We start from the raw sequence: 13,346 nt of genomic DNA, 5'->3' as shown, positions 1-13,346 counted from the left end.
TCAGAAAGACAGTGTGTGCAAATGCAGCTGTTTCCCCGCAGTCCCAGCCGGGGGAGCGTTCTAAAGGAAATGCATAACTGTAGGAAAGTTGTTTAAAGTTAGTCTGTCTGCATTGACGAACAAAAAAAAAAAAAAAGGAAAGAAAGAGGCTAATCTGCTTTTTCCTCCATAAGACACAACTATGCATTGAATCAGGGGATTCGATGCTCCGGTGAGGTTTTTCCCTTTTTTTTTTTTAAATTGATTTTTTATTTAATTTTTTTATTATTATCAATATTGTTTATTCGTCTGTTTGGAAAAGTCTTGTTTCAGGGAAGTCTTGCCTCGCTGCTTTGAATGTATGGACCAGGGCTGAACGCCATGTTGGACAAAACGTGTAAATAAAAGTTTCAACGGTCACTTTGATATGTCGATCTAATGGCGAGATTTCTTTTTAAGAAAAGAAAAGTGTCTCTTTATTTTAAATTATTTCCTCAAGTCTCCTTTCAGGGCCTTAAAAAACGGATAAATCTGTTCTCCCCACATTTCCATGTGATGACACTCCTTATTAGAAAATGGCGGTTTGTGCCCCTTTAAAACATGCCAAGGAACACTCTTTACTGGTTAAGAAATAACGCTCCACTGGTTAAGTACAGGTAACTGCATTGATATTGACTTTTCTAAATAATTATTTTGTAAGAATAAACATTTGTGATTGTGCACAGGCCTGCATGTCTTTATCCAATAGGCCTACGCGTAAAACACTGGACAATAAGCTATTAAAACACTGCTAGTATGTGTGTTTTTAAGGGTCTTATTTTCTTTGAATTTGTCTAAATAAATTATATAAAATGTTTTAACAATTGCTCCACAAGTGGCAGTAACATATGTCCTTAAAAATTGGAAAGGGGTCTGTTTTTGTGTGTAAAATGACAGAACCCCAGTGTCGTTTTCTCCCTGAATAAGGAGTTATTTTTGATGATCAGAATCTGCTGTTTGGTCTGAGATGAAGCCTATCTGTTGTTTTGAGCAATACGTGACAGTAGAAGTCAATCTTTTGATGCTGCTGTCAGTTGGGAATTACTTTTAACTTTGTTTTACATTTAAATTGTATCCTAAAATTGCACCTTTTGGGTGAACAAGTCCTTACTGGGACACTTTTCTGATTGGTTTGTTGATTAATTGTAATGGCACTTGCTCAGGAAACTTCCTAAAAGCTCAAAAGACCTTTCTTGAACATCTCTAACTTTGTTTACCTCAAATTGATATCCATATTTAGAAAGATATATTAAAAAATGGCTGTCATATTTCCTACATTGCATTGTGCTGATAAAGTATTGTTTACTCAATCTGGAATGGTTGAAGTATAGAAAGGTTGTAGAATGTTAAGCGTACAGATGGTATTTTCTATAAATGACATTGCTGTGATTAACTTGGGCTGAAATAAACGTTTTGGGAATTAAACATCTCATCTAAATGACTTGAGCTTTATTTCATTCTATTTATTTTCTAATTTAATACAACCTTTAAATCTGCTCGCTTTTGACAGACATGATCCAGTAGCAACACTCCAAAGTGCAAGGATGTGCATGTAAAACTATTAGGCCAGATGTCGTTTTATTTTTGTCTGAAGCCATGTTCATTTGAACATTTAAAACTGATAAGAAAAAAACACAAGACCCAAACTGTTTTCTTAGAGATACACCTTTCCAAAGGAATCCGACTCATTAACAGTCTGCCCAAGAAAACATTACCACAGCCCTGAACTTTTAAGATCCTAGTTAACCGATAGAGAATGTGAAGTTTTAATGGTACCACATGGTTTAAACATCTGAGTTACTCTACATACCGAGAATCAGCTTGAGCAAACTACTAAATTCACCTAAATCTGGTTGCAGATGGATGAGATTGGAGCCACAGGTTGGTGCTGGCTACGATGCAACCAATGGTTTAATTTGGTTCCTCTTTAATACCTATTTGACATTTTTGTTTAACAATATAAGAAGTATAGAAAATGGTACAGAGATTAAGATAAATGATATGTGGGAGCTGTTTGTTCTCAGTCAATACTTTAAAGATATTAATGCTTTACTGTTGGCATCACAAGAAAAATATGACTGTTTAATGAGAAGAAACCTTGGTCTGGTCTGGGTTAGTTCATAATATGAAAGCATAAATCCATAATCTTCACAAACGTACCACCTGCTAATAAGGTGCCCTGGCCTAACAAAGGCAGAGAGGATAGAACAATTGTCAGGGCCAGATAATGTGTCCTATACCTAAAGAAATCCAAACAATAACTTGCTCTAGTTAGTGGCGCAATAAGCTCACCATGAGTATCAGTGTATCTGTATCTCTTAACATAAAAGTTAGAGGTTCAAGAGCAGTAAAATATGAATTAGGAGTTTGCACCTGCAGGCTGTAATAAGGACTGATCATTTCCCAGATTATACCCTTTTCTACAGTGCTTTCTAGGAAAGCACAGTTGGAATTTTTTGTTTTAAAAGATCATCCATAATATAAGTATGTGGTCACTGCATGACAATCTGCCACGTCACTGTAGGTTCTTCGGTAACTTGTACTTTGACCATTGTACCCTGCTTATGTGCTACCTTGAAACCCAGACAATGATCTGTGCTTGTGTGAATAGCTGTGGGGCCCCTGATAGCTCAGCATGGAGCATCAACCGCTCATTCCTTACATATAGGGCTGAGTCCAAGTTTGTAATTCTCTTCCAGATTAGAATTCACGTATCTTTTAGGTTAATCTGGGACTAAATAATATAAAGTCTAAATAATAAACGGGTGGCCCCCAACCAAACTCCCAGTATTGAGTACCAGTCTGTGAATGCAAGACTTCATTAGAAATGGCACTAAATATGATTTTGTATTACAATTTGTAATCATTTCACTTAAGATATAACACTCAAGACCTAATATGGTATATAGGCTCGCTGTCACCACTTTCACCAGTGTTGTTAAGTTATGAGATAAACATGAATACATTTGCCCTTTTAGGTGTGATGGGAAATAAAACCAATTCAAATTTTTGAACACCTGTGCAAAGAACTGGCCCTTATTGCTTTTTAAGAGGCTCTAGTCTGTCTACTCACCTCATCACAGTTTCCATTTCACACATAACAGAGACCAGACACCATTTTCTATACAGAGTTCTATTTTCTTACAAAAAGAAACATTTAAATAAGATACATGAAAATAAAATATGGAGGTGCAGAATTTATGAATTCCTCAATCACTCACACACACACACACACACACACACACACACACACACACACACACACACACACACACACACACACACACACACACACACACACACACACACACACACACACACACACACACACACACACACACACACCTTGTCCTAGAACCATCTACAGATCATTAAAATGTCTGTAGCTCAGTTTGCCTGCTACTTACCTGGAGTCATCCAGGAAATGGAGTTGCCATAAGACACACAGTTAAATCTAACTGATAATCAGTCCAATTTGACACTTGAATGACATAAGATGTGAAAAAAAACTATTGGTTCCTGAACGGCTCAATCTAGTCATGCAGCATGTTTACCTCCAATTAAAGGAGTGCAGAGCATTGTGGGTTCGACACATTATGTCAAGAGAATGCTGCCACTTCATCATCAGTACCGAGATCATCATCAGTACCAAGGGAATCCTAGATCAGCACAACGGGTCGACCATCAGCTGAGCGGTCCTTCGATGTGCATGAAAAACATCCTAAAAAGTTAAGACATCTACTCGCATGTAAAAAAAAAAAAAAACAACAAAAAGGAAAACAAAGATATAACTCCCAACTTCGTACTCCAGACCATAGAGATTAACTTTTTCTGGCTTTGAACACCATCAGAGTGGACAGATGAAGGGTACGTGAGAGCTGACAGTTTAATATCGTCCTGAAAAGGATGAATGAAACAGACATTAGTACAGACACCAATCATCTGAGCAGACATTCCAACGTCAGCGGAGGTGTTTGGTTCACTTACGTGGGCTGTAGGAGCGTGACCGTGAGCGAGACCTGTATCGGCTGTAGTATGGCGATGGAGAGCGTCTGCGACTGGGGAGCAGAGAAAGACTAATTCAACTTCCCTCTGCGGCACTCATTTACGACATGAATATTTAATTCCTGCAAATCTGTAAATTGAGGCAACGCGGACTGATCTCAATCTCACAAATCTACAACGTTTTAAGAATCCGATATATTCTTTGGAATACACAGGGACAAGTTGAATTTTCAAGACGTGATTTCTAAAAGAGCGAAGCATTCTGTTGTTCTGTTTAAACAATGCAAGCCCCCCGCCCCCGCCTTAGTATTCTTTTCCATTTAAATCCTCTGAGCTATTCTCATTCGGCATGCGTTGACTTGAAATTTGTGTGATGGGCTTCCATGCAGGACTCCACAACATGAAGAAAAAAAAGAAATGTGCCAAAAAACATGTTGCATATCGCAATTTGACAAAGTAGCCGTTAGAGATTTTCAATGTTGTATAAAATATGTAATTAAAGTCCTTGAACTAAAATGGAATAAGGTTATTACTGACAGTTATTGGGCTGAGTGGCCTTAACGATGTTGGGCGGTACAAGCCGCTTCGTAAGGCCAGAGCTCGTTATTCACTGCTTACTGGAAAAACAAGCTGGCGATAAACGGCAACTTTTTTATTTATTTATTTAAAAAAAAAAAAAAATGCTTCACTTCTGTTTCTAGACATTTGGAATTTCTCATTTATTCTGTGAATGGAAAAGTCACAAATCAGTGGCATTGTTCGCCAAATATCTTATAGGGGATTGTATCCATGATTTCTTTATGTTGCCTGGATGATATATTGTGTGGCATAATGATGGAAACAATTCATAATGCTCCTCCACAGATTCATTTGTGGTGAATATTTGTAATGTTAGCCGTTCCCATTGTCACGCCCATCACCGTTTGACATTTCTTGGTGCTTTTTATGGATCCATTTTGTTCATGTTGCATGTTTGGAGGGCCCTACATTCAAGCCTCCTTACGCTCGATGTTGAGGATTATGACGACTGGTTGCCAGGGTTAGGGAGCAACAGAATACATGTATTGGTGTTTCGTACTAATAGTAATAAAAAATGGTAACTATTTACAGTTATTTTTTTGAAGGGGAGTTCGATTACAAACATGTCAATATTACTCGCATTAAATGAAAGCATACATATACAGTGGGGGCAATACGTATTTAACACGTCAACATTTCTCAGTAAATATATTTCTGATGGGGCTACTGACATGAGATTTTCACCAGATGTCGGTAACAAGCCAAGTAATCCGCACATACAAAGAAATCAAAACATATATGTCCATAAATTACGTTATGTATAATAAAGTGGAATAAAACAGGGAAAAAGTATTCAACACGCTTGCAGAAATTTCTTTAATACTTAGTAGAAAAGGCTTTGTTGGTAATCACAGCTTCAAGAGCCTCCTGTATGAAGAAACTAGTTGCATGCATTGCTCAGGTGTGATTTTTGCCCATTCTTCCACACAAACTGTCTTCAAATCTTGAAGGTTCCGGGGGCCTCTTCTATGAACTCCGATCTTCAGTTCTTTCCATAGATTATCAATTGGATTCAAGTCAGGTGATTAACTGGGCCATTCTTGAAGCTTTATTTTGTTCCTCTGAAACCAATGGAGAGTTTCCTTAGACGTGTGTTTGGAGATCATTGTCTTGCTGAAATGTCCACCCTCGTTTCATCTTCAGCATCCTGGGAGATGGCAGCAGATTCTTATCAAGAATGTCTCCGTACATTTCTCCATTCATCCTTCCTTCAATTATGTGAAGTCTGCCAGTACCATATGCTGAAAAAACAGCCCCACAAAATGATGTTTCCACCTCCAAACTTCAGTTGGTATAGTGTTTTTAGGGTGATGTGCACTGCCATTTCTCCTCCAAACATGGTGTGTGCTATGACAGCCAAAGAGTTCAATTTTGGTCTCATCTGACCAGACTATTTTATCCCAGTATTTCATTGGCTTGTCCAAATGTTGTGCAGCAAACTTAAAACGAGCCTCAACATGCTTTTTCTTCAGCAATGGTGTCTTGCGCGGTGAGTGTGCATAGAGGCCATGGCGGTTGAGTAGATTACTTATTGTTTTCCGTGACACAACTGTACCTGCTAATTCCAGGTCTTTCTGAAGCTCTCTGCGAGTGGTCCTTGGTTCTTGGACAACACTTCTAATTATTCCTTTGACTCATCTGTGAGAAATCTTGTGAGGAGCACCTGGTCGTGGCCAGTTGATGGTGAAATTATGTTCTTTCCACTTCTGGATAATGGCCCCAATGGTGCTCACTGGAACACTTAGAAGTTTAGAAATATGTCTGTAACCAATGCCATCAGTATGTTTTGCAACAATAAGGTTGCAACGGTCTTGAGAGAGCTCTTTGGTTTTACCCATCATGAGACACTTCTTGTGTGACACCATGGTAATGAAAAACATTTTTATAGGCCATCAATTAGGACTAAACCAGCTGATATTAAGGGGGGCAGGATTGCTACCTAAATACTGACAGATTTCAGCTGGTTTCTTGGCTTCCCATGCCTTTTTGCACCTTCTATTCTTAATGTGTTCAATATTTATTCCCTGTTTCATTCCACTTTATTACACATAAAGTAATTTATGGACATATATGTTTTGATTTCTTTGTATGTGTGGATAACTTGGCTTGTTTCCGACATCTGGTGAAAATTTCATGTCAATAGGCCCATCGGAAATATATTTACTGAGGAAAATGTTGACGTGTTCAATACTTATGTAAAGCGACAGTTTTGCTTCCACAATTCGTTTGCAACAGAGTGAAAAGTGTAAAGCACAGTGCGGCAGTAAAAGCCTCAAAGGATTCCATGTCCAACTGAATCCTGCAAGTCTTTTGATTAGCAATTTTGTTTACTTTCCCACAAACTCAAGAATGTAGAAAAGTCAATGCTGTATGTTGTTTGTACTGAGTCAAAATATTATACTACCAAGTACAACGTCAAAGGGGTAACCGTAGCGGTGGTTCATTCTGCACAGCATTCTCATTCCACAGGCTGAGAAAGGCATTTTTGCCACAGTCTGCACGTTCCCTCAGACGAACCCTCACCTGTACTCGTACTCATCGCATCTATCGGAGCCACGGTCGTAGCCGCGGTCGTAGCCACGGTCGTAGCCACGGTCGTAGTAAGAGTCTCCCCCCCTCCTGCTGCCACTACTGCTCCCACCACCACCGCCACTGTTACTAGTGACAGGAACAAAACGGTTGAGATTCAGAAGCAGATGTTAAAAGCTAATTAAATAGTTTAGTAGGCTGTGGAAAAACAAAAAACAAGTAAAAATTGCTGAACGAGAACTCAATCTTGTAGTACTAGTTAAAGTTAGTTTTGAGTCTTGAATGCTTACATGTATTCATGCTCTAACTGAAAGATTATTGAAATATTCCATTTTAGCTTCCTAGGAGATTAATGGAAATAATAGTGGCCTCAATGCAGTACATTTAACTCAAAGTTTGTAAATTAAGCTACATAGAGCACTCAATTTTGTCTGTGGGGGTTTTACTGCCTACTGGGTATAAAAAGTTGTATTAAACACTGATATTTTGGTATTGTCATGACTACACAAATGTAACTACTGTTCTTACTGTGTGGGCCGGCCCATGTATATTCCTGGTGTTGGTGTGTGGGGTCGTTTGGTGATTGAATAATCCACTCTGATCCGCCTCCCATCTAGCTCCATGCCGTTGGCGCGATCTATCGCCTGGAGAAAGGAGAAATATAACCCGGTATCAATCTCCACACTCATGGCAAAGTGATATTTCATTTGTAGAGACCAACCTCTACAAACAAGCCTGTTGCAAGGTGTGTTGACTGGAAAAAGAAATGTTACAATGCCGACACCTAGTGGTCTCACTGGGCAGGTTATGACCGCACCAAAAAAAGTTTACCCTAAACCGAAGCATATTCGACAACAACCTGCCTCCCCTTTCCAAAACATACCTCCTTGGAATCCTCAATTCTTTCAAAGTAAACAAATGCAAAGCCACGGGAGCGCCCGGTGCGCTGGTCGTAGACCACGTTGACCCCGGCCAGGGGGCCATAGCGGGAAAAGACCTCCCTCAGGTCCCGCTCTGTGGTGTACAGGCTCAAGCCAAACACACCCAGACACGTGTTGGGGTCAGGGTTCGCCTAAAGAAAAAGAAAGAAAAAAAAAAAAATCATAGGTAAAGAGTCAAGAGTTCAGTGTGCTTCATCATGAAACCATTTTAAAATTGAATGCATCAAACGCAAATGCATGCCAGACAATTCAGATAACACAGTGAGGATGCAGCGTGATGCAGGACTAATAAGCAACAGAAAGTCCATGACAGACAAAATAATTTTTAGTCCAGTGTGAAATGCAGTTCGCTTTGTACCACAATAACCTCACAAGTTGTTTTGACAAGTGGTGAGATGGAGAGTGTTCTCTACCATGCCCCCGTTAGTTCACCAGGATCATTTCCTTGCTTGGTCATTATAAGCAGGTTTGTCGATCAGCATTTTCATACAATTCATTAAATATACACATTTAGGAATTAATTAAGAGCCAGGCACTTGTTTTAGGCCTGGGAGGTCAGGGTTAGGATATTCATAGTCCCTGTGATTCAAGACGTTTATTTGTCACATACATACGTTCATATATGCAGTGTAATGTCTTTGCAACGCACCCGGAGATTATGCACAATAGTTTCTAAACCGAACATAATAGCTAACCTTATTCCTACCTAGCTAAGTAACTGAAATTAACTGATGCCTAAAACGTAATGCAGTTAGTGAATAGAATAATATACATAAAAAAATAAACTTAAGACTCAAAAAGGTAATACAGAGTGGGGGTACAAATAGAAGTGAAGGGAATAGAGTTATGTATGTGGGATAGGCTTTTTGAATATACAGATATTAAGCAATAAAGTGTATGTGAATAAAGTGTGTATGGAGATATACAGTACAGTATACAACAGTACGGCAAAGCAATACAGTAACACTGAACAGAATGGCAATACAGCGCAGTATGCAGTAACCCAGAACAGTGATACAACGATTCAAGTTGCCATTCTAGTGCCAGGAATGTCCAGTGTTAACCCATCTATTCATGGCATGTCAAAGCAAATGTTGAAAGCAAAGTAGTAGTGGATGCCCTCTTACAGAAATCATGTCAATATGACAGTACTTAATTCAAACCTTGGTAAAAAGGTTTCATCAGATGAGTGCTCGTCCATGGTGATGGTTTGTAATTTTGATGTCTGTATGCATCACTTTAATTCACTTGTGAGCAATTTCAAACTTGCTCACAAGGCTGGTCCACGTGTCAAATCTCAGCAGCTGTATGGCAGTTTTTCCTTAACCCATTTTGAAATGGTTTAAAAGTGTGTTCAAGGCAATCCCCATTTACCTCCAGCTTGTTCCGGAACCTTTTTACAACGTTTCTCTCAGTTGAACACATATACACTGTACAGTAAACCTCACCCCCTGATTAATTAACTCAACGTGGCCAGAAGCCACAGCCCTGGGGAGGAACTGTTAATGAGTGCATAGGTAAAAAGGTCCACATACCCTAACACCAGCACTACTTCCATGACTGTTTTCTTTTCTGAATTCATGGCTCTGTTGATATAAAGACAGAGGGACGGGTTAATCAAAGTGGTTATTAAACGTCACATCAAACCGTTTCCCCACAACAAAATCAATGTTTCCTCACAAAACGCCTAAAGAATTTGTACCTAAGACTTCAACATGTATGAACAGTCACAGTGTAGATGTTTCAACCTGTGTGTCTTACAACCTTGTAGTACTTTATAATCGTAATACTACGTCTTAAAAAACAACAAAAAAAACAAATTGTACATTGAAATTCATATTTTCAATCAAATGTACATCTCGCGTGACAGGACATCTAACCTGTCTTTCAGCCTAGCATGCATCCTGCTTCCACCAACACTCACCCTGCTGCCGTTGTGGGTCTTACGGCGGTGGGAGTCTGGCGAGTAGGAGCGCGAGCGGGACCTCTTCCCTCGGTGGGAGTGGGAGCGGGAACGTGAGCGACTGTAGCGGCGGTCCGAATGCCGTCGAGAGCGAGACCTGCACGATGCAAGTGGAAAAGGAGGGACACTCATCAGGCATTTAGAGTAAAGAAAGATTCTTTAGGAGAATGTCAGATTGTAAAATTCAAAGTGGTTTATTCATCAGATGCAAAGTATAACACAGAGTCATCCTGAAGAATGAAATTCTTGTGACAAGGCAAGCGAGAACTACATAGAAGGCATTTAATTTTTTGGGGGATTGGGAATCACCAGTTGATATAAAAAATTGTATTTACATAAAAAATGTAATGATTCAAAGGTGAGTGTGGCAATCAAATAATAGTCTTATGGACATATTTATAGGAAAATGTTGATATTTTTAAACCTGAGCCGTTGTCAGTTACGGTTGCCCCACTGGGTGGCAGTAGGGTGAAGATATTCTTGCAATACTGGATCAAGGTAAAATATTTTCAGATCCACTCCCAGCGACCAAAACACAAGGCTTAGGTTAAAAACTACCCTAGTCTTCCTTAAAGTGAAATTAATTCTTTCTACATTCCTAGAGAAGGTTATACTGTGAAAGAGTGGTTTCATATTCGACAATATGTAATTATTGCAAGTCACTTTGGACAAAAGTACCTGCCAGATTACATTATGTAATGCTTGACAAAGGAAAAAATATATTTAAAAAAATGACATTGGTGTACCTGGATTTTGAGCGAGATCTAGAATTGGAGTGTTTGGAGTTCGGGGAGCCGGACCTGCTCTCCGGCTTCACCCGAGCTGGACTCCCATGGTCCGACTTAGACGGGGAGCGAGACTCCTGTTGCCACAGGAGCATAGCAACACAACGCTTAAGGATGAATGCACGTTGCTGCAGCACAAGTGCAGGTTTCAGATCATAAAAAATGCACAGCTTAAATACTGTGGAGGAATGGGTTAGTACTTTATGTTGTGAGTTAATTACTATTTGCTTTACAATGGCATTGTTATTCCTTTGTCACAAATTAAAAGATACAGGTCTATGAATTGTCCACCTGTGCCATTACAGGTCAAACTTAAGTTAACATGCACTTTCTTTTTACAGAAAATGATTCATTTCAGAGAAAAGATACATTTGGAACATACATTGTGTATTTTACTTAACCTAGGGACACATTCATTCTTCCAGATTCTTTAAACGCTACTCCTTTCCCTGAGGAATTCTACTGTTCTTCGTTCTTCTTTTTTTCAGTTTTCTCATTTTCTGATTCCAGGTTCTGTTTTCATCTCTTCCCCCAATTTTGAAAACCAGTGTCATTTTAACCTGCAAAAGCGCTCCTACATCTGAAACCCTTCTCGGTTTTCTTCCGTCACATTTTCCTCCCTTCCCACTTCTATTGTTCTGCTCTGTAAAAGTTTTCATTCTTTCATTAGCCTTCTTTAATCTTGGACATTTTCTTCCACATTCTTGGATAAAACTCTTCCAAATCCTTCACGATCAATAACCTTAATGAGAAAAGAACATTTAATAATATTAAGATCATGTGTTTAGAGCATGGAAAAAATGTCTTTAAAAACACCAAATGCACGACAAATACAGACAGTTTACATGAGAAATAATTTCATAGCGGGGTTCTTTTCATGAGAGTAGCATAGTTAACTTCCATGATATCAAATAAATATCAAATGTGAGAGTTATGTTGTGATAACCTTAACATTATGGCCTGTAAGATAATATAAAAAGGTGGGAGACTTCCAAATTCAGATTGTAGCTAAAATAAAAACAGCATAGACTACAACTCGCAGGGCCAAGAGGTTGCACCCTATAAATGGATGGGAAGAATTGATTTTATCCACATTGTGAGAAAAGCGAGCACAACTACCCAAGTGGAAAAAAAACTTGTACATGTTACCCGAAAGTGTATATTTTGTATACTTTTAAAAAATATATAAATCAGAATTAATACACTACACTTGTTTTGGATAGAAACCACTTTTATTTAGTGTGTGAGAAGTTGTACTTAAATATATTAAACATTTATTTTTATGTATTCTTGGTCGCTTTTGAAGACCAAAATAATACTTCTACTATACTTAGGGAATATTGATTAGTATACTTAACCGATACTATACATTACTACGTACAGTTGAATAAGAAGTACCAAAAAATACACTCCAAGTATACTCACGCAAAAAGTACAAAGGGGTAGAAATATTCTTCACACATTGTTTATATTCTAAAAATATACTCTCGGTATGGAAACATTTTTTTCCACTTGGGTAACTTTGAATGGCTGTATCGCAACATGGGTATCGTTTAATATGCAGAACCGACACACGTTAATACGAATCTTAAGAGACAAAACGCCAGACTGGCAAATTGATGTTAGCCAGTTAGCTTTTTAAGCTAGTAACGCTATCATTACTGGTAACGTTATGAGCCGTTACCTTGCATCCAAACGGGGTTAACAATGGAAAGAGACCACACAAAACATCTTAAATATCCACTCACCCGCCCCTCGTAATTTCCACCCTCAACGTCACTCATTGTATAGATAATGTAAACGTTTAATAAAAGCGGCGAATTGTTTTTGTTGTCTATTCAATGTACTCTACGCGCCCCCTTAATTGACGACTGGCGAGAAGATGGCGACCGGGGGGCGGAGCTTATATACTGCAGATGATGACGTCATCACCGGTGCCAAATTAGAACGTCAATAAGTACCGTTACAGCTTCATTATAACGTGAACATAATATTTTTATCTACTTAGCTGCATATCTTTTCATTAAAATTGTTTTTTTTTTCCCCTGTTCACTTGAATATATTATAGGCTTTCCGATGCTAATGCTGCATTCCATTGGAAGTTGGAACTCGGAATATCCAACCTAAAGAATGAGTAACTCTGATCTAAACCACACATTTTGTCATTAAAAAGCGTATTGTAGCTTTTAGAAGTCTAACGTTTGTCAAACAAACACACATTTACTACAGACGTCTAATTTCCCGACGAAAGGAAAACATGGACCAACGACCCAGAAGTACCGATTTCCGAGTCCATTGGAATGCAGCATGACGTCCCTGCTTTGTATCTATACAATGTTAATGCATAAATAAAGTAAAACTCATTGTCATAAAATTGTTGTTTTTGTATGGCACTGCACAACATAAATAGTAATATCAATGTTGGACTTTCCTCTCCATTGAAATCACCTAAACAAGCGCCAAATAATCACCAAATGACACCAAATTACTTTGAATAAATTACTCTCACATACTCCATGCTTATGC

The 13,346-nt window shown here is 38.6% G+C and overlaps 1 protein-coding gene across 1 annotated transcript; it reads right to left on the bottom strand.

Moving 5' to 3' along the window:
• Nucleotides 1-3,314: 3,314 nt before the first annotated feature.
• On the bottom strand, nucleotides 3,315-12,673 carry tra2a (transformer 2 alpha homolog). The gene is made up of 9 exons (XM_080004318.1): nucleotides 12,569-12,673; nucleotides 10,782-10,897; nucleotides 9,997-10,132; nucleotides 9,608-9,658; nucleotides 8,015-8,203; nucleotides 7,660-7,775; nucleotides 7,126-7,260; nucleotides 4,006-4,076; nucleotides 3,315-3,915 (listed from the first exon to the last, which is right to left on the bottom strand). The coding sequence occupies exons 1-9, from the start codon at nucleotides 12,602-12,604 to the stop codon at nucleotides 3,905-3,907; spliced, it is 861 nt and encodes a 286-aa protein (XP_079860444.1). The 5' UTR covers nucleotides 12,605-12,673; the 3' UTR covers nucleotides 3,315-3,904.
• Nucleotides 12,674-13,346: the final 673 nt, after the last annotated feature.

This window comes from Zeus faber (genome assembly GCF_960531495.2).
Source record: "Zeus faber genome assembly, chromosome: 1".
Classification (NCBI taxonomy): domain Eukaryota; kingdom Metazoa; phylum Chordata; class Actinopteri; order Zeiformes; family Zeidae; genus Zeus; species Zeus faber.
This window is presented reverse-complemented; position numbering and strand designations above follow the sequence as displayed.

Bases quoted from the DNA above. Each gene is read 5' to 3' on its own strand.
- tra2a (XM_080004318.1), bottom strand. From the start codon at position 12,604: ATGAGTGACGTTGAGGGTGGAAATTACGAGGGGCGG. The intron at 7,776-8,014 runs GTATGTTTTGGA...TCCTTTCTCCAG, and splicing joins GAATTGAGGATTCCAAGGAG to GCGATAGATCGCGCCAACGG. The intron at 7,261-7,659 runs GTAAGAACAGTA...TCCTGTCACTAG, and splicing joins TACATGGGCCGGCCCACACA to TAACAGTGGCGGTGGTGGTG.